Source organism: Nelusetta ayraudi, unplaced genomic scaffold (assembly GCF_046127955.1).
Source record: "Nelusetta ayraudi isolate G7.1 ecotype Tasmania unplaced genomic scaffold, CSIRO-AGI_Nayr_v1 ptg000117l, whole genome shotgun sequence".
In the NCBI taxonomy this organism is placed as follows: Eukaryota; Metazoa; Chordata; class Actinopteri; order Tetraodontiformes; family Monacanthidae; genus Nelusetta; species Nelusetta ayraudi.
This window is the reverse complement of record NW_027466167.1, coordinates 109,933-129,678: the sequence shown is the minus strand read 5'-3', so window position 1 is coordinate 129,678 and position 19,746 is coordinate 109,933. Positions and strand designations below refer to the sequence as shown.

The window sequence follows — 19,746 nt, the reverse complement described above, 5'->3', positions numbered from 1 at the left end:
TCTTATCTTATCTTATCTGATCTTATAAAAAATATTCCAGGTCTACTTGGTGGTGATGGGATTTCCCTTCAGGAATAAATGACAACGTAACAATAAATACTTTTGCCTGATTTACAGACATCATGGATAGAAAATATGGTTTGACAGCTGTTAAGAATGAAACAATAAAAGTAAAAAGACCAGTGTGGCTTATTGATTGGCTTCAGTTTATTAAAAAAAAAAAAAAAAAAAAGTACAAACAACCATTTGAATCCAACCAGTTTGTAGACACATCAGGTAGAGTGGGTTACCTTTATTGACTTACAACACAAAGTTTCATGTGGTGGTTTTTCTTTAGCATTGTTACAAACTGCTGTCCGCCTTTGTTCGGCAAAAGAGTCAAATACAACCCAGCTGAAATTAAACATTGGACATTTATAAATACGATACGTGTACAAGGGGGAAAAAAGTAGACCAAAAGGAAATAAATGGGGAAAGAATAGACTCCTTGAAGAATAACATCACGTTGCATATTTATTTGTCCAGTCTCGTGCTATTTTGTCGTATCTACGAAAAGAGAAAGTGAATAATTAATTAAAGAAAGTCCTGAACTCACACTTAAAGCCAAACTTCCTGCACTGACGGGGAATACTGCACAAACACACGTGCGCGCGCGCGCACACACACAATTTATACATACCATACATATATATACATATATATATATCTATGCATACATAATCACATAAAACAAATTTGAATGAGACGTTTACCTCTGAATATCTGTTTTGTAGATGCGTGCGACCTCTGGCACCAGAGGGTCGTCTGGGTTCGGGTCACACAGGAGGGAGCAGATGGAGAGTAGAACTGCAAGACCAAACCAAGTATTACACTCAACCTCCAAGCCTGGATCACTGCTGCATTTACTGTGCTTCCTCCTTCTAGTCAGTTCTCTCATGAAGGTTCTTCATCTACACTATAAGAGTTTGGAAATCAGGGCTAAACACACCTTTAGAAATAGTGAGTGCAGGTGACCATTGTGATCGGAGGATGTCGAGACAGATGCTGCCGTTACTGTTGATATTTGGGTGGTATATTTTTGTATTGAATGCAACCTGGGGAAACAAATCAATGACACAGTTTGTTAATGTGAAGGACTGTCTGAGTCGGGCCACATGCTGTTGCCACACAGTTCTCGTCGCTCTCAGCCTGTGAATGTTCAGATGGGGTTCCTCTGACCTTGGGCGGTTTAAAGGGGTAGTCTGTGGGGAAGCGAATCGTCAAGGAGAAAACTCCTCCGTGATATGGACTCTCAGACTGAAACAAGACCAACATTTAACAACAGTTTGGTAAAAACAACGGCAACTTGAATTAAAATTCGTTAAAAAAAATAATAAAATCAACTTACAGGTCCCATGATTGTGGCGTGCCAGTGAAACACTGTGGAGGGTACAATGTAAAGAAACAGAACACAGAGTTCTATGTGCATATTCAGTGACTAGAATATATTTTGTTATAAAGAAATGGTCAGTGTTGCGTTTGATTGAATCACTTAAAAAACAAAACGTACTGTCACTTCCATTGGGTCCAGCTGAGCAAAGCGCTGGAGGGTCGCGAGAAAAATCGATAAGTTCCTGTTAGAGAAGAGACAAGAGGAGGCCGTCCAGTGAGGCTGTGTCCCAAAATGTCAGACATGACCTGACCTTTTCACATCACGTGCCAAAATACACAAGACCTTCAGAGTCAGAGGCCTTCACGCTTCTATCAACTTTTCTGGGAGGTTAAATGTGCTGGGCAGCCAGTTTTTTGTTTGTTGTTTTTCCAAGAGTGTTGTGAACGTTGAAAAGATAGAGTGGCGATGAATAATAGTATTAGAACTTAATGGTATCAATGAAGCCAAACGGATGCAGCTCCTGTCCTGCACACAAATAAATGAAGTTTACAACATCTAAGATCGCAGTGGAGGCAAAAACAAAACACTTGTTTAATTATAACTCGAGTTGAGACGGATGAAATATACGCTCTCAAACAAATGAAATAAGCCAGAGTAAGCGACACCTGCTAAACTAACTAGTACGCCAACATCGGCTGCTGCTGTGCAACACGACTCTGGATAAAGATAAAGTCCCAGTAGTAGTTGTAGTCAGAAAATATATTACTTTATTTATTTATTTTTTGAACGATTTGGTTATTTCTGAACACTTTTGGAGGAAAGAGAGACCGTTGTTTCCGACAACACGGCCGCAGTGTTTCATCGAAACAGCTCCGACTGGAAACAGAGACGCGGCGGTTGACACATGACGACTCGGCAAACCCCCACCCACCACTTCTACAACTCGACAAAGTCATGAGCTCAACCGCAAACATGTCAAATGACGACAGAGCGCCACACCATTGACGTTGACACCACGCCAATTTATTTTCACCGCCACAAACGCGCAGGTTCGCGCCTGACAAAATGGCTGAGATAGAAGCTAAACTAGCTTGTTACCAGCTGACTGGGAGGGACGATCAACTGAGACGTCCACGCATCAACCACCCGCTTGTTTCGGCGGATGAAACTTTTTAATATGCGCTTTTGTCTCCGCGGTGTATTTCCAGCAGGGGGCGCAGCCGCAGCGGCAACGCGTCGGCGACTGGTCGACGTCACGTTACGCCATCCGCTCACCTTGTGGATCCTTTTCAGAGCCATGATCCTCTCCTGTGTCAAAGCTGAAACAACTAAATATCCTGCCAACTAGGTTGGAACTCAGGACGCCGCTTGTCGTCTCCCGAGCGGTGACGAGCTGCTCGGTGGTTTTGGACTGAGGTGAACTGAAAACAAACAAAAAAAAAAGGACGAGCGGTCAGGGCATTGTCTGCGTCACCACTTTCAAAACAACAAAATTCGTCAGCTTTGTGTGTCACGTAGTAATGACAGCTTGAACGTGTATTGAGCTTTTTTTAAAAGTCCTCTGTGGCGGGCTTTAAAGTAGGAGAGCAAAGGAGCCGGAGAGCCTTTGAAGTGACTCACTCCCTGGATCCCGACTGCAGTCTCGTGCCCCTTTGTCAGCTCAGTGGCGTTCTCTTGCTTTTCCAGGTTCCAGTTGGGGGGGGGGGAGAGACCTTGTCAGGCAGTTTGTCAAGCAAACGTTGAAAAAGACACAACAAAACTGGAAGGACAAGTGCTGCATACTTGACGGTGTGTACAAGCGTCGCCTGTGTTGGAGTATCTAGACTGCCCGCATCAACCTTTGAAACAACACTTTAAAAAGGCCCACAGTATGATACCGACAGACTGAAATGAAGCACACCAGAGCAATTATTAAATGGTTTAAGTGACTTTATTGAAGGGAAAAGTAAAAACGATTAGCTTTGCATCAATATTTATTGGCTACAAGAAGACAGTGTTTGAGTGGGCATAAAACGAACAGCTTGGCTACTGGCTCAAAGAACAAAAGAGAAAAGTCTTCCAGGGGAACCAACATTCTCCAACTTCCATCTTTACAGACCACTCAGTATGCAGAAACGTCAGATAATAGCCTACCCTTTATTGACATGCATAAAATAAACATTAAACTTCTTATAGTTTCCTTAATGTTGATATACACTGCTGTGCTTCTCTGTACACACACACGCACGCACGCACGCACGCACGCGCACACCTGATAGTGGAGCAACACACACGCACGCACACACTAAACCTTTCCGCAGGAAATCGAATCCTAAACTAAGAAGCAGAAGAGCAACCAGAGTCACACCAGTCTGAAATTGGAGCCACGTACCAGTGCTGCATGTCTCTTGGAGCGTCCAACCATCAAATAAAATGCAGATTAATTTAGCCAATTTTGGGAGGGAGGGTGGAGGGGGGGGGGGGCAAAAAAGTGCAACCATGTTGAGAAGTCACTTAAGTGCTCAGAGAAATCCAGTAGTTTTCTTTGAGAGACACAAAGAGGCTGAGCAGATGATCATCGTGGGCTGATTACAGGAAGTGGTGTCGGGCAACCGATGATGTCAGACTGACCGCGCCGGGCAAAAGACAAACATCAACAGTTCAGAACCATCTTTAAAAACTCTTGTTACAAAATAGACTTCACAGAAAGTGGTGGGATGTGTCCTAGACAGAAAACACTATGTTCGTATGAGCGCCTGGTGGAAAAATGAAAGGGAGGTGGTTTTCTGAAGGGGGGGGGGGAGAGAGAGAGAGAAAAAAAAAAGAAGGTGGACAGAGGAAGACTCCCCGAGGAAATAAAATTGAAGAGAACAGAATTCTGGATTTTCTTTTTATGTCAGCAACGCCTTTCCTTCCAGCTTCACAACTGACGGAATCATGTTGCATACTTGGTTGTCCATTCCTTTGCCGTCTGGACGTACCTGCAGAGCGGAACACAGCTGCTTAACAAACGCACAAACTCTGGCCAAGAATGCGTTTCAGCACAAGTGCAAATTGTTATTGCAAATATCGGCATACAAATAAAGCAACATAGAGATGGAAATAAAAAAAAATACCATCTTTTTTTTCTTTTTCTTTTTTTTAATTACGATGGGTCATGGTAGCGGCTGTCTCTGGGCATGCGAGAGTAAACCAACATCCAACAGTAAAGAAATGATGACTAACGTTAATCTCAATTAATGCATCACTCAGTCCCATTTCTTACACCTGCAGCACTTTCAAGGCTTTTTTTTTTAAATTTATTTATTTTTAAAGGCGTTACTGACACACGGCGGTCCTGCCCTCACAAAAGAAACAGCCGTCCTAATTAGAAGCCAGTAGCAAATGGAAACTTGTTTGCAGCTGACTTCAATGCATTTAAATGCGCAAAACTGTTAAAATGTTACACACTGGACCGTCAGTAGCATGCCTTCACACGGACAAATACCTGAAAAGGAGGGAGGGGGGAGAAAAGAATTCAACAGATGGTATAACTGATGTTGAACGATCGACTGCGGTTAGAACCAGTGCCGTTCACCTTTGGACAGACGCCGGACCAAAACGTTGCGCTACCGCTGGGTTATCAGCGGGGCTGCAACGACTCCTCGAGGAACTCGATTGCAAAAAATATATAAGGGAGGAGTTTCTCCGGCCTCGAGGCGCCGTTTCATCCAATCCAAGGCTCGCGTTTCGCACGGACTCTTTTTTTAGTGTGACACACAACGTGCTTCTGTCGCAGGCCATGCACCCAATGCAAATCGGTAGAAGACGATGGAAGCGGTCTTTTGGCAACGGTACCACGGCGGCGCGGCTTCACGCTAGTGGGACGCTTGGTGTGAACTTTGGAGCGGGCTTCAATGAAGCTGACGCACGTTTCCTTCCATCACTCGATGGAATATTCCGTAGGATAATCCATCACCAAAGTATTCAATAGCTGCAGCCCTCGTTATCAGTCCTGACTCAGGCATTACTTGAACTTGTTGACCTTTAGGCTCCGAGGGAAGCGGGAACAGGTCACCGACCTGTTAGGCGACTCTGCAGTTCACTTAAAAAACATACACTTTAAAAATAGAATGAGCTACATCTGATAAGCGCCAAGCAGGAATGTTGCACCTGGGCTGAGCTGACAATTTACGACATGTGACGCATCGTGGCGTCTTTCCGGTCGTCCCGCGCAGTGTGGTCGGGTTTAGAAGCTCCACAGCTCGCCGGGTGCCCATCACATGCAGGGATTTTGGCCAGTGGGAAAGGTGCCTTTTACTAGCAGACGGACCTGCTTTTTATTAATATTTAAAAAAAAAAATAAATAAAATAAAAAAAGTTGACCTGCATGTTTTAGTGTGAAAGGGTCTAAGGAAGGATTAGTACCATCACGCCAGTGGTTTCCTGTACGAGCTCCAAACACAGTCCCACATCCAACCAATCAGCACTGACCCAAGATGCAGCACTGTCACCAGGCCTTACCCTAAATCATGGCATACTTGGTTGTCCACTCCTGAGCTAACCTATTGTACCTGACAGAGCGAAAGTGAGTTACAGACTACGCATGTAGCATTTTCAAGCTGTAAGAGCTCTCGGGGGGTCTGGGGGGTGTGGGGGGGTGGGGTGCTCCTTCTCTTACTTCCGGCAGTCGTTTTTGTAGACGCGTGCAATCTCTGGGACTAGCGGGTCATCAGGGTTGGGATCACACAGGAGTGAGCAGATGGAGAGAAGAACTGCAAAACACAGGAAACTCACAATCAGGCAAACGGGAACGTTTTCAGCTTTTGCTGCCGTTTGTGGTGGTGGTGGTTGTCGTGATACGCACCTTTAGAGATAGTGAGTGCAGGAGACCACTGCGATCTGAGAATATCCAGACAGATGCTGCCGTTACTGTTGATATTTGGGTGGTAAATTCTTGTTGTGAAAGCAACCTGGAGAGAGCAAAACAAAAATCTCAAAGTTGCGTGACAATAGACGGCCTCTTCGCTGGGGACGTCCCCATCACAGTTCTGTGGTCCCGATCCAAAGCTGATTTTTTTTTTATACCGACGATCCGATCTTTTTTCTGACCTTGAATAAACTCAATCCATTGGATTCAGACTTCTGTCTTGGCGCATTGCAAAATAAATTGGACCGTTTGCTTCAAGGATCAGTCCATGATACTACGATCATACTCTACTACATAGAACACAAATTAAATAAATAATGATGTCAAATTGAGCTCATAAAGTACACACATCTACTTCCAAAGTGCAGTGGGAGCTTGGTGATGACTTCACTCACATTTGCTCAGTAAATACAACGTCGACTTTGTCTAGTGGCAGTGTGTGCAACGCAACAAGGCTCGGCACCTCCACTCGCGGCTCCTCGGGCAACCTGCCTGCTGCAGACTGTGGCCGACTGCCCGGTGCACGGCGACCAGGGCGGCACGATATTAGCAAAACATGCGATAAAGCTGCTGTGTGCTGCGCTAACGAGCTGTCTTGTGATAAAAAAAACACATGCTTGGGTATGCGGCCACTAAAAAGCATGGGCAGCAGAAACATCCCCACTGCCTGCATTGCTGAAATAAAAATAGAGTAAAAAAAACTATAAAACTTAAATCTTGAGGAACTGTGAGCAGAAGAATTTAAATCCACCTCTGCCAACAAGTCATTGGGGAATGAGGTGGGGGTGTTGAGTAAACAAACAAGACACAAAACTGAAATAATGAGAAGAGAAATCTTTATAGTAAATAAAAAAATAAAATAAGAATCCTATCCTATCCACAATCTGTAACAACGCAGTTACACTCCACTTGCCTGGGAGAACAGCCACTATAGGCTGTGTCTGCCCCCCCCCGGACAAAACCAATGAAGACACAAGCTTCTGAAACGCGTGGCGCTTTTGCAACTTTGTGTAGAACCGAGGACACTTTGCATTCCTATGCAGACCTTCTCAGCGGATCTGTGTCCTTCAAAAAGGGTTTGCAACGACACGGTGCTCTGCACAACTCGCCAGTTCAAACAGAACGACGGCGCTTCCCGCCCACCTTCACGAGACCACAGAGTTCCTCCGATGATCTGCGCGTCAGTCGGAAATTGTCTCTGCGCTGCGTCCAAAAGGCTTTCGTTGCGGCCCAAAGTACAGAATCGAAGACGTGGTTTTGTTGTGGCCGTCTGCTTCTCCAAATCCCCTCGCATGTCAGCAGTGACTTGGAGGCGGGCCTCTATCGCAGTAAGGCTCAATCTGATTGGCCAAGATTCTTTACATGCCGCGAATGGATGAGCGCACTATTTATCGCAGTTTTTTTTTAACGCTAAGTCTATCGCACATGTTGATGTCGCAATAACGATAAATTCACGATATATCGTACAGCCCAAATCGGGACATCCCCGATCTCTGTACGACCATTTCCTTTGCTAGAGTGACGACGGGCCATCAACGTTGTTTGGTGGTTCCGAGCGAGTGTAGAGTGAAACCATTCCACTTGCGATGCCCGCACTTACCTTTGGGGGCTTAAAGGGGTAGTCTGTGGGGAAATGGATCGTCAGGAAGAAAACCCCACCACTGTACGGACTTTCAGACTGAAATGACAACAGGCGACCAGTTCAGAAGCAGCAGGACCAACAGTTAGCAGTTAGCAGCACGAACTCCCAGCGGCTAAACGCCGGATTCTATGATGCAATTCCACCTGCTGAACATCAGCTCGGTGTGCGGCGCTGGAAACTGAAAAGAAGTTTCAGGCGACTGAAGAACTGTCACGCAGCCATGTTTCACTTCACAGCTTCCTGTAAGCCACAGTCACTTTATTGCGACACATCTTACAATGGCCAAACGAGTATTTTGCCTTCTCATTATATTATTTCAAATTGTGCACTTTGTAAATGTAACATTTTAGACAAAACTTCTAAAAACATAATTTCTCCGTTGACATAGCAGCACCAGTTTTGGCTGTCAGCTCAGAGTACAGTCAAAGCGTCCAAGAACAACACGAGTTTGGCGGCGGCCGAACGCGGCGCAGAATACAAACATTTACTCACAGGTCCCATGATGGTGGCTTGCCAGTGGAACACTGCAGAGAACAGAAAGCAAAAGTTAGGAACCCGGCAAGGGGGAGGGGCGGCTTTCGCAGTTGAACCACATTTACTTTCTCGTCAACCTCTGCCTTTAAACCGTACACAGTGATGCTGCACTGTGCACATTTGGCTATGTTGAAAGAGAAGAAGGCCATCTTGTTCTGGCATCCACCACCACCAGCAGTTCACCACAGGGCAGCGGCAGATTAAGTGCTGCCATAAAACAGCTTGAGGCCATTTAGAAATCGCGCCCCGGGCTTTTATATTCCGAACATTAATCTTTAACAAGTGAGGCTAAACTCTGGACCAGGAACCCAACGCGACTGATGACCTAGTGCTTACTTACGACACCAGCGACACAATTTCAACAATCAAAACACTGTACGGCTGACACAAACACACCTCGACCAATCAGAGCACAGGGAAATGGATGGTACTTACGGTCATCTCCAACTGGGCCGGCTGAGCATTGTGATGGGGGGTCACGGGACATGTCATTGAGCTCCTGTGTGCAAATAATTATATTTAAAATCAGGGCCAAATAGTCAACCGTGGGCAACTCAAGGAGTTGGGTGTTAAACAGCAGAGAGCACCGCGGCAGTACGCGGTGTGTTTGCTTTACTTCCCCTACATCCGGATCTACTTCCGCATTGCTGCGTTCCAGTCTTTAAAAAAACAAAAAACCGTTCACGACAAAAAAAAACAAAAAAACAACCCACTTGTCGCCATTGTTAACAGTCATATAAGCTGGATATAGCTAGATGAAGCTAGTTTAAAGTGAGCCGGAGTCCTCCCGCCCCACCCTGTCCGGAGGGGCGACGCCGAAACAAGTAAACCCGGCGAGCGAACTTCCAGAAGCTTCTCTTCAAATTGAGCCTCGGTGAATAAAGGCGCTCTTCGGTCCGTGGTTGACTAGTGTCGACAACTTCCTCCGAGAACACACCCTGTTGTAGTGTCCAGTCACATAAACACATTGAACACACGAAGGAAGTCTTTCGGGAACAAAGCTTCGTCTGCCAACAAAGATCCAGCGAGCGATTATGACTCATGAGTTCGGGAAACCTCCAGCTCGTCGTACCAGTGGTGAAAAGTTTCCGGAAAGTACAAAGAAAGAAATGTGGAAAAAGAACAATCTCTCAAAAAGTGTAATAGTTGTAGATACAAAAACAATAACCCGGCGCGTGTGTGATTATATAAAGGAATGCCGAGTTGGGCAACACATGCGGCCTTTTTCGCCGTCAAACTGCTTCGACAAACATGCCAAACCTGTAACCGAAACCGTTAGCTAACGTCAACTAGCTACTTTGAGCTAGCCCGTATACTCAATCCCAAGAGACCGTCGTTAATTTAACGCACATAAAACACACCAATCAAGTGTATAATACAACGAAGACAGACTCAACACCACGTCGATCATATTTACCAGCGTGTTAAACGAGATACGGGTATGTTCGAGAGCAGCCGTTACGTTGTGGGAGGCTAGCGCGGAAAACTCCGGTTAGCCCCGATATTATCTTACCCTGGTTATCCGTTTCATAGCCATCCTCGCTCGATTCTTTTCTTAATTTTCTCTGACTGTACCAATCTCGGGAGCCGTGGGTAACCGCGATATTCCAGGATGATTTCCAGTCGATTAAACGACGGGCGTCTCGGTCCACTCGACGGCCTTTCTTCTGGAGCTAATAGGTTGTTCGCCCGCGAGCTAAAACGACGTATGCGCACAGTTCGCCGTCGAAGCTAGCTTGTTTTTCCGTAATCCTGCTTAATTCTGTCGATGGTAGCCGTAACACGGTCCTCCGACAATCCAACTTCCCTTTGGTAGCGTACTATCTTCTTCAGACTGGCTGTCCTTCCGACTCGAAATGATTCTAAACGTGTGCCGGTTTCAAAAGAGAGACCCCGAGAAAACGAGGCGTCCTCACTTCGGGATCAAGTCTCAAGCAGTGGAACGGTGGTCGCCTGTTCAGGGCTATTTGAAACCTCCTGTCTTAGGGGCGGGGCATTCAGGGGATGATTGATCGGGAGACTGTGGACGCTGATTGGTCACCATGCGGCTTGACGCGTACACTTGACAAACCAGTCTCGACATGTCAGCATTTTTGTTGGACAATAATATCGAATCTGTACTGTTATGACGTAACAATATTGAAATACCCCCGAAAGCAGTTGGAATGTAGATTAAACTGTACACATAATTATTTAGTTACTGTAAATAATTTAACTGTTTATAAGACGTAAATATCTCGTTTTCTTTTCTTTTCTTACTCTACAAATATTTTATATCTTATTTCCTTTTAGTGAATATAATTTTCCTTCTAATTAGGCACATTTCCCCAACGTGGGATTAATAAAGGTGTTTTATCTTATTATTTATTTATTAATTAATTATTTTCAAGTGCGTCCTCGTGCAAGCAATGTAGACAACTGTTCGCTAAGTGTTGATCACCTTGGCCCAAATTCCATTAAAAAAAAAATTGTCATCTTGAATGTTTACAACATGCACCTCTCAGCTGTTCGCTGCAGTCAATATTGTGGTGATGGTGGAACTGAGTGTCTGTTGTGAAGACACTGGCAAACAAAGTGTTGTGTCGGCTCCCTGACTGTGGAACTGTTTTTTCTTTTTTCCCTTTAATTATTCCACATGAGATAAAAAAACATATTGAAAAAGATTCATCTTTTCAAGCACTCTTACGAGACCAATGAATTGATGAAAGAACAAGGAAACCCATCGACACAAAAACCCCAAGCTGCTATTGCGCCAGATAGATCACAACAAGCGACAAAAAAATAAAACATATTTTAATGACCCGACATAATTAACTTAACCCGGAAACAACAGTGATGCACAACGTTTGTTTTTTTTTTTACACGTAACTAAATTTCTATATGTACTGATTTCTTCATATATTAACATTTACTACAATGAGTCTATTTTTATTCCAAGTGGACCTTTTTTGCCTCGCTTTTAATACACAATCTGGTAAAAAATACATACACTCCCCTCCCCTCTTGTTCACAGACAGAAGGCAAACGTGCTGAATTGTGTGAAAAGACTGTGGCGCCAGTCAAACTCCTTCAAGGCACTAACGAGGGCAGGCAGGCGGCAGGCGGCGCGGGTGTGAAAATGCACCGCTCTCAACACGACTCTGAGAATCATCAACACGGATGACAAACAGTCCTGGGCTTTCAACAGGTGATGTGATTCCGGACGTCTCGCCGTTCCCGCCACCGCTGGGATGAGTTGAACTCAGGCCATTCGTCCGTTCGTGTCCTCCGTCACCGTCGGGGCACCCGGCAGCTTCACTCTGTGCACCGACGTCGTCCGGCTGTCCTTCAAGCGCGGTGCCGGCGGAGGACGGACGTGGCGCCGCCTCGTGGATGAAGTCTCCGGAGGGGCGGCCGGGGCCGGGAACAGGGCCGGAGAACCCGACAAAGTCTCCCGTGGAGCTGAAACAGAGGCCGTGAACTCCGTCGTTAGCTTCCGCTGGCGGCTCTGCTTTCCCGCCGCCGTCGTCTCCGCAGCCCAGACCGCCCGCCGGCGCCGGCTCTTCCACGGGATCCCCGGCGGCCGCGCTTTCACTCTGGGTGCGGCCGGACACGTCGCCGTCCCGGTTCCCATCCGCCTCGTCCTCGGGGAGATCCGGTCCGGCCTCTCCCCGGGCCGGACCTGCCGCCGCGTGGCCCGCAGCCGGGCTCTGATCCGAGGGGTTCTGCCGGACGGTCTGGTGGCACATGGGGCAGGTCCCCTGGACGTAGAGCCACTTCCTGAGGCAGGACCCGTGGAAGAAGTGGCCGCAGTGTGTGACGACGGCAGAGCTCATCTCCTGCCCCAACAGAGACGCACAGGTTCACGATCGCAGCAGCGGCACAAAACGCCATCTGCACACTCTCACTGTCTCAGTCAAATGCAAAATCACAGCATGAGTCGAAGCTTTTCCTTCAAACAGGTTTTCACATTTCACTGGGATATGTAGACAAGAGTTTCTCAAAAGTGGGTCGCAGCCCACCATGTGATTGGGTCCATCTTCGTGGGCAGTTTCACCCCCGTTACCCAAACCCCCTTTTTTTAGTCTCTCTCTCTTTTTTATTTATTTATTTTTAAATGAAAGGATTTTTGTTTTTGTTAAATGATGGGCATTTATTTTGTAGGAGACAATACACAATTCAACTCAATAATTTCAATTTTTGAATTGAAATTGAAATGATTTGAACCTTTCGAAGATTTATTTACCAGACACAATGGGAAGTGGGCTAGCGTTGTTATTTTTGTGGAATAAATTTGGGCGGCAACTTTGTTATAAGGAGAGAGAAAAAAAAAAAAAAAAAAAGTGGTTTCTGAGAACCGCCGGTGTCGACAGAGTGCCAGGTTTTCACTTTCAAAAGTCCTCCTCCCATCGAGTCTGCCGTCGTCTCGGCTCGTTTCTTAAAACTTCTAGAGCCACTCGACCGGGAAACCGGCAGCCGGTCCAAACCTCTTTCCCGGCAAACGCGTCACTGTTGTCACTGAGAACGAACGCCTGTCAACCCGTCAACAACACAGGCAAAACTCAAAGCATTTGCAAACAAGCCAAAGGGGTCGGAGGCAGACTGGAAAGACTGGAAAAGCCTCTTCTTATTATCGTGTACACACTGTAGTGTGCGTCACCACGCTGGCAACACTGAAGGCTTGTGAGTCATGCAACACATTCCAGATCGGTCTGCGCAAAGTACTCGATCGGGACTGGAGGTCTCGTTCCTGATCGGGGACGCAAATTATTCATTCAATCGTTAATCGATACTCGATTGACCTTATCGATCGAGTAACGATTGAGGGTTGAGGGTTGAGGGTCCAATGGGACCCATTTTTACATTAGAGAACAGTAAAAACAGCCTAAACATTTATCCTCTGACTTTAAGTTGACTTCTAATGGGTCACAGTTCAACTTTTTTCTTTTCTTTTTTTAAATTTGTTTAAAAGTAACTTGTTCTTGGTATATTATGAGCCAGTGACATGCAGTGAGGCATGGGGTTGGTGGATATATAACAGTTTTCACCAGGTGTAGCTTTGCTGACCAGCTGTTCAGAATTGCACCAAAGGGTTCCAGGACACAAACACACATTTAAAATAATAATAATTATTAAAAAAAAAAAAAGAAAGAAAGAAAGATTACGGGACTCTGCGCACATGCGGGGGTGTGCTTAGCACTGACCTGGAAGCAGATTGAACACACGTCGTTGTGCTGCCGCAGCTGCTCGGCCGTGGCTCTGGGCAGGGAGTTGATCTTCTTGGCCGCTTCCTGCCTGAGCAGGAAGCTCCTCCAGCCCGACTGAGCTCGCAGCCAGACGTTGAAGTACGAGTGGATGATGATGACCGACGCGCCCATCCAGCTCCACTCGCCAAACAGCGACTCCCAGGTGCCGTACGCCACCACGCACAGCGCCACGACAAACTCCAGCACTCGGCTGACGGCGTTGACCCAGTAGATGACCTCGTCCAGGCTCTCGATGGGGTCGCTGCGAAACAGCTCCGCCATGAAGAGCGAGTAGATCAGCATGGTGCCTGTGACCTGAGCAGACAGAATTAGGATTATTATGCATTTGGGTCCGCTTCAAAATAGGATTATGACATCGTCAACATCTTCTCGATGGGAAGCGGATGTGTGGTGTTTTTTTGTTTTTTTTAAATGACCACTGGGGGGCGCAAAAACTTCAATTGTATAAGTTGATTTCAGGAGACGTCACAAGGCTGGAGTTGCAGGGCAGGAAGTGAAAAGTAGGTTAGCTGCTGCAGTTGTTTTGTGTACTTTACGATTGGTCCAATCACTCTGACTGGTCAAACTACATTTCTAAGACTTTGCGCCAACTTAAAATAAATAAATAAATAAATAAATAAATAATAATACATTTAATTTATAAGGCACCTTTCAAGGCACTCAAGGTCACCGTACAACGGTTTAAAAACAATTATATAAAAAGTCACATGATAAGACAATACAAAACAAAACAATACACCAGCAGTCAGGCATGTATATCGGACTGCCAACATCATAACCACGTGACTGAAACCCAGCAATTGTGCATGAAGGTTTGGAGAAGTTGAAGCCAAATCACATTACTATTGGATCAGTAAAGGTAATCACACACACACACACACACACACACACACACACACACACACACACACACACACACACACACACACACACACACACACACACACACACACACACACAATCTTACCTGAAGAGAAGTCAACATGCAGCTAGAAACCAGTATCAGGAGCCAGAAGTCCATGTGGAAGAACTGGGAGATTTTATAAGCCATGTAAACCGGGAAGACCAGCAGCAGGAGACACATGCAGAGGCCGCGCACGTGCTTCCACACACTCCTGCAAGTCGAGAGCGAGCACAAGTCAAGGCGCGGGCGATGCCTTCCTGCGTGACCTTCTGACCCAGTGTGGCTGAAGCCAGTACCTGTTCCTGGAGGCCCCCAGGGCCAGGATGACCGGGTCCGTTATCTCGATCATGGACTGCAGGGTGGAGGTGACCACGATGAAGAGGATGATGCTGAGGAGGAAGGTCCGCTGCGGCGCCTGCATGTCCAGCAGGCCCGTCTGGAGAGCGAGCAGCAGCAGCGTGACGCCTTCGGTGACCCCTCTGGGGAGCAGGACAGCGCAGCTCAAGTCGTGGCCATCTGTGTCCTTGATGCTAGATTTGCCTACTGTTTGAGTGACTCTCTCTTGTATAGCACGCCTGCCGTGTTGCAAGGCAAGCGAGACGCACACACCGACTGCCACTGCCTCCCTCAGACACTCCCAGCAAAACTGAGGTGTGAACCAGGGATGCAAATTATCAATGAATTCATTCATCGTTAGTCGATTGACACGATCGATCGACTAGCGATGAATCGATGAGCACCTAAATTTCACAATGAAAAATGTGTGAGGATGTGTTGAGAGTCCAATGTCACCCATTTTTACATTAGAGAACAGTAAAAACACCCTCAACATTTATCCTCTGACTTTAAGTTGACTTCTACTGGCTCATATTTCAACTTAAAAAAAAAAAAAAAAAAAGCTGTTAAAAGTAACTTGTTCTAGGTATATTATGACCATCACAGTATCTAAATTGCTCTTTACTGCCACTACACTGTCATAATGATATTAACAACCCGTGTGAAAAATGTTCAATTCATTGCGACTAATTGAATTTAATCGATTAAATTCTTAATCGACAATTAATCGATAATCGATTAATTGTTAACATCCCTAGTTTGAACAAAGTCTGTGTAACCCGCGCAGCGACGCCCCCACCTGTGCATGACGTTCTCATTCTGAACAGCAGCGTAGCCTCCCAGGTAGAACTTGCATAGGTTGAGCAATCCCAGAGCGAGATAGGACACCACGAAGGTCAGGCCCAGCAGCGAGTACGGCGTGGCGCAACATTCAGAGACGCTGCGGTGCAACAGAAAGATCCAAATTATAAAGAGTCAGGCACCCGCACACACAGACACAACGACAGGGTCGCACCATGACAGCAGGAAGAAAAGGATTCCCTGATGGCCGGCAGTGGCGTTGGCAGATATGGTGTCGGAGCACAGCTGGACGACAAACAGAACCAACCAGAAGGCGCTGAAGAGCACTGGGACGGCAAACTGGTTCCAGAGAGAGATTCCCACGGCGAGCAGCCGGTAGAGTTCGATCACCTGCGGGGGGGAAAGGGAGGCAGACAGCAGGTTATCAACATTGTTCATGATGTTGGAAATGAGATTTGTTCAATGTCAGCATAGCAGGTCAACCGTAAGGTCCAGTGTGTAATGTTTGGGGGGGGGACCCCTGGTTCAATAACATAGAGTTAAATCGCCCGCCGACTCCTCAGACAGACAGACAGGATACGTCAAGCGTGCAACAAAGCACGTCAGCAGGGGGCGCTACCTCCAGCTGCAGCAGCTCCCAGTAGGCCGCCCTGGCCAGGCGATATGGCACAAAGAGATTGGAGAGGAGGAAGAGGCCGACGCCAGCCGCAGTCAGCCCCACCGACAGCGTGTTGACGGCCAGCAGGGTGGCGTGCGGTGCGGCACAGAGTCTGGCCAGCAGGGGGAGCATGTGGATGGAGAAGAGCCACACCTTTCTGGTCTTCATGAGGAAGGCACACAGTGTACTGAGAATAATCTGACCTGGAGGTGAAAACGGGGACGCGTTTCGAATGACTTTTGACTGGACGTGTTTTCGTTGAGCGCAAAAGAAACTTGCTTCGCTTTGCGTAAGCCGTCAACGTCCAGACTTACTAGTCAACGCAGAGACGAATCTGTTGAAGGCAACGGAGTCCAGGTAAAGCGCCCCCTCGTAGCCGTACTGCTGCTCCTCACGGACGTAATCCCTAAATTACAGAGCAGAGGGCGTTAAGAGAAGATGTTCGGTCCCAGTTCCAGCCGCTGCTGGAGCACAGCAGTGTCGGCGGCCTCACTTGGAGATCTGGTGGCCCATGTAGAGGAGAAGGGCTGCGAGGATGTGCAGGTAGAGCGTCACGATGTGTCTCAGCGGCAGCAGCAGCACCACCACGTTGACCACATGACCTGCGAGGTGGCAAAATTGGCATTTCATTGAAAACAACAGTTTCCTTTGCAATAAAAAAGGCAAATAAGGGTCATTTATAGGCACTGTCAAATATTCATTGCGGTTGTGTCTTCTAAACAGGGGACAACACTGGGAACACTTTGAACGCTGGGCAGCTAGAGGGCAGTATTGACTTCACTGTCAAATTAAATGAGCCGGAAAAAAACCAAGCTGCATCACCGTGACACAGGACGATGGAAATACAAAATCTGCAAGTGTGCAAGGCAACCAAGTATTGCAGCTCAGGCCAAGTTCATGTAAAGACACCGCAGACCCAGGATGCAAGTGTCTCACCTCACGGTAGGCACACTTACCCAGGTAGTACATGTTCCAGATCACATATTTGTATTTGAAGAGCATGTCTTCGTTTCTGGCCTTCAGGTGTTCCGTCAAGCCGTCCATGTCACACTTGTACAACAGGTCCAGGAGCAGTATGCTGGGCACCCTGAGGGCCACGTTGGCCAACTCGTCCAGACGAGGCATCTTACAAAAGTCGATCTGGCCGAGAAACAGTTTGTCACATGCTGTTGGCTTAACTGCCAAGTTGCTTTGCTCGACGTTTTGTCATCTGAAATGTGCAAAGAGAGACAGAAGGAGCGGTTTAGGCAGATGGTTCCATTAGGATTAATATGAATAGGTCTTCCTCTTAGGACATGTTTACATATCTAGTGTACATAAAAATAAAATAAAAAAACTGAGAGAAAAGTGAAAAAAAACCAAACATTTTTTTAAATTATTTTTTTCTTGTGGTATCACAGTATGAGCAGCTACACTACTGCGTTTTCAAATCTATCATTGAGCCACTAAATCAGGTTCTATTAGTTGCAGAAAAGCAGCAACTACTGGTTTAAACGAGCCGAACTCTGACCCTAACGTTTAGCTAAACCCCCAAACCAAAAGACTACCTAAAAAAAGAAAAGAAAAAAAGAAAACGAAAAAAAAAAAAGGTTGTAAAAATCGACAGGACAACCGGCGCCTCTCTCAGTGGTGAGCGATACAACATCCAACCTGAAGCCAACTTCGCTACCGCGGCTTGGGCTCGGTCAGGGCGACGTTTAGCCACGAGCTGCAGCATTCAAGTCTCGCTGAGCGCCGCCAAGGCAGTGGCGAAGAGTGCACATTAACACTTTAAGTTGGACTAACGACGAGTTCAGGCGGCTGCACTTACTTTGCACACGGGCGGACATCACCGCCGAGCAGCCATTTGGTGGCTAGCTGCTGCTGCTGCTGCCTGTTAGCTCCCACACACAGCAGCGGCATCTTTTAAATGACTGCGCGTCCAAAAGGCTCGTCGTCGGCTCACTTCCGCTCGTCCATGAACAGACGGAGAGAGACGACGAGTGATGAGGGAGGAGAAAGTCACCAAGTGCCCGAGTTTAGAGAATATACGCCAGGATACGAAGACTTCCTTCGCAATGTTGTGATCAGCTCGCCTGCGTGGCCATTTCCGGGTCACTCGTCAAGGAGCTGCTCAGCCAATCAGGATCGAGTATTCTTAGTTTCAGAGTAAAAGTCTTGTTTTGGGGAACCACTGCGGGCACAGCTGCTACCAGACACAAATGTTTACGCTACCAGACACAAATGTTGACGCTACAGTTGACCGAGAATGACACTGGAAATATTTTATTCCAAGTTATCTTTAAAACGTGATTCAGAACTGAAGGGAAGTGGTGGTCATGTGGCCATCTGAGTTACGAGAAACAGTTTGATCATGTTGGACATTTGGAGATCTCTTTGAGATTCAAGTTCACTGTCATGACATCAGCAGCCCAACATTTGGCAGCAACGTTTTGATTCCGTTGTAGTTCTTCAGAAAAGGATATGAGCAATTTGGAAATTCCCCCCCCGCTATATGTGTGGGAGACTGGTTGCATCTGTGTTCTGAGATGATGACTGAGGCCTCATCACATTCTTCAAGATGGATTTTTACAATGAAACAGGCTTTTCAACACGTTACGTAAAAAAACAATTGCTGTCACTTTCACCATCATGAAACTGGAAACTGGACCGCAGCTGGAGTCTAAACACTTTCAGCAGACTCTATGGCGGTGAAGTTTGGAGTTGAAAAGGCAGCACCGTTATTTATGCTCTGTTTATGTGCACATGCATTAAGGCCATCTGTTTCCTGGAAGTCCTTCTGCGTTGCAACATCGCTGGATTTGAGCAGATTTCCACATGGGTGGAGTTCAGGACAGAACACACAAGACAGATGTTGCTGACAAAGTGAAAATATGATGTGGGTGAAAGTAAACACAAGAATGGCATCTTCACTGTCAGTTACGTTAATGAGGAGTGTTGTGTTTGTTTATTCTTTTCATATTAATCCGTGAAAGGAGCGAAAGCTTCAGATGCACCAGGTTGCATTTGGCGTTTTGTTATCTGGTCTTGGTTTTGGAGCACAAAAATGCCCAGCGGAAGGAACCAAAGTCGACATGTGGGGTTTGTTTCTTGCTCGGATGTCTCATCAGAAGTGGGACAATTAAGTAAGATCTTAAACACACTCATGTTGAGTCAGTGAGTAAGTTCCTGGTTTTTGGAGGGGCAGCCTGCTTCCCAGCATTATGCCCTCATTACACACATTACATAAAGTGTGAGTACTCTGGCGGGAGGAAAGGGGAGGAGAGGAGAGGGGCGGTGGTAGAACAGAGGAGCAGGAGGAGGAGGAGGAGGAAGAGGAGGAGTTGGAGGGATGTGGATGGAGGTATGGCTCTCCCAAATCCGCA

The 19,746-nt window shown here is 46.6% G+C and overlaps 3 protein-coding genes across 4 annotated transcripts; all 3 read right to left on the bottom strand.

Moving 5' to 3' along the window:
- Nucleotides 1-257: 257 nt before the first annotated feature.
- Nucleotides 258-2,791, bottom strand: LOC142903749 (ubiquitin-conjugating enzyme E2 D2-like). Its single transcript, XM_076049557.1, has 7 exons — nucleotides 2,648-2,791; nucleotides 1,550-1,613; nucleotides 1,388-1,419; nucleotides 1,219-1,296; nucleotides 989-1,094; nucleotides 753-846; nucleotides 258-546 (listed from the first exon to the last, which is right to left on the bottom strand). The coding sequence occupies exons 1-7, from the start codon at nucleotides 2,669-2,671 to the stop codon at nucleotides 501-503; spliced, it is 444 nt and encodes a 147-aa protein (XP_075905672.1). The 5' UTR covers nucleotides 2,672-2,791; the 3' UTR covers nucleotides 258-500.
- Nucleotides 2,792-3,280: 489 nt separating this feature from the next.
- LOC142903748 (ubiquitin-conjugating enzyme E2 D2-like) lies at nucleotides 3,281-10,387 on the bottom strand. Of its 2 annotated transcripts, XM_076049554.1 has the most exons (8): nucleotides 9,950-10,387; nucleotides 8,872-8,935; nucleotides 8,395-8,426; nucleotides 7,861-7,938; nucleotides 6,198-6,303; nucleotides 6,012-6,105; nucleotides 5,855-5,904; nucleotides 3,281-4,332 (listed from the first exon to the last, which is right to left on the bottom strand). In XM_076049554.1, the coding sequence occupies exons 1-7, from the start codon at nucleotides 9,971-9,973 to the stop codon at nucleotides 5,856-5,858; spliced, it is 447 nt and encodes a 148-aa protein (XP_075905669.1). In that variant the 5' UTR covers nucleotides 9,974-10,387; the 3' UTR covers nucleotides 3,281-4,332; nucleotide 5,855. The 2 variants fall into 2 exon arrangements, with proteins under 2 accessions (XP_075905669.1, XP_075905670.1); XM_076049555.1 differs by lacking the exon at nucleotides 5,855-5,904.
- A 624-nt stretch (nucleotides 10,388-11,011) lies between these two features.
- Nucleotides 11,012-18,488, bottom strand: LOC142903735 (RING finger protein 145). Its single transcript, XM_076049539.1, has 11 exons — nucleotides 18,192-18,488; nucleotides 17,338-17,591; nucleotides 16,875-16,983; nucleotides 16,696-16,787; nucleotides 16,343-16,584; nucleotides 15,938-16,113; nucleotides 15,722-15,862; nucleotides 14,883-15,065; nucleotides 14,650-14,797; nucleotides 13,620-13,976; nucleotides 11,012-12,254 (listed from the first exon to the last, which is right to left on the bottom strand). Exons 2-11 carry the CDS (start codon nucleotides 17,504-17,506, stop codon nucleotides 11,514-11,516), a joined length of 2,358 nt encoding a protein of 785 aa, XP_075905654.1. The 5' UTR covers nucleotides 17,507-17,591; nucleotides 18,192-18,488; the 3' UTR covers nucleotides 11,012-11,513.
- Between the last annotated feature and the right edge of the window lie 1,258 nt (nucleotides 18,489-19,746).

What these genes read in the sequence shown, in the direction of transcription:
- LOC142903749 (XM_076049557.1), bottom strand. Translation starts at nt 2,671, where the DNA reads ATGGCTCTGAAAAGGATCCACAAG. An exon ending in ACCCCTTTAAACCGCCCAAG is followed by an intron (nt 1,095 to 1,218) that starts GTCAGAGGAACC and finishes TTGTTTCCCCAG; the next exon opens with GTTGCATTCAATACAAAAAT. An exon ending in TGCACTCACTATTTCTAAAG is followed by an intron (nt 847 to 988) that starts GTGTGTTTAGCC and finishes TTGGTCTTGCAG; the next exon opens with TTCTACTCTCCATCTGCTCC.
- LOC142903748 (XM_076049554.1), bottom strand. Translation starts at nt 9,973, where the DNA reads ATGGCTATGAAACGGATAACCAGG. An exon ending in CGGCCCAGTTGGAGATGACC is followed by an intron (nt 8,427 to 8,871) that starts GTAAGTACCATC and finishes TGTTCTCTGCAG; the next exon opens with TGTTCCACTGGCAAGCCACC. An exon ending in AAGCCACCATCATGGGACCT is followed by an intron (nt 7,939 to 8,394) that starts GTGAGTAAATGT and finishes TTGTCATTTCAG; the next exon opens with TCTGAAAGTCCGTACAGTGG.
- LOC142903735 (XM_076049539.1), bottom strand. Translation starts at nt 17,506, where the DNA reads ATGCCTCGTCTGGACGAGTTGGCCAACGTGGCCCTCAGGGTGCCCAGC. An exon ending in ATGGGCCACCAGATCTCCAA is followed by an intron (nt 16,788 to 16,874) that starts GTGAGGCCGCCG and finishes TCTGTAATTTAG; the next exon opens with GGATTACGTCCGTGAGGAGC. An exon ending in GCATGTTGACTTCTCTTCAG is followed by an intron (nt 13,977 to 14,649) that starts GTAAGATTGTGT and finishes CTGTCTGCTCAG; the next exon opens with GTCACAGGCACCATGCTGAT.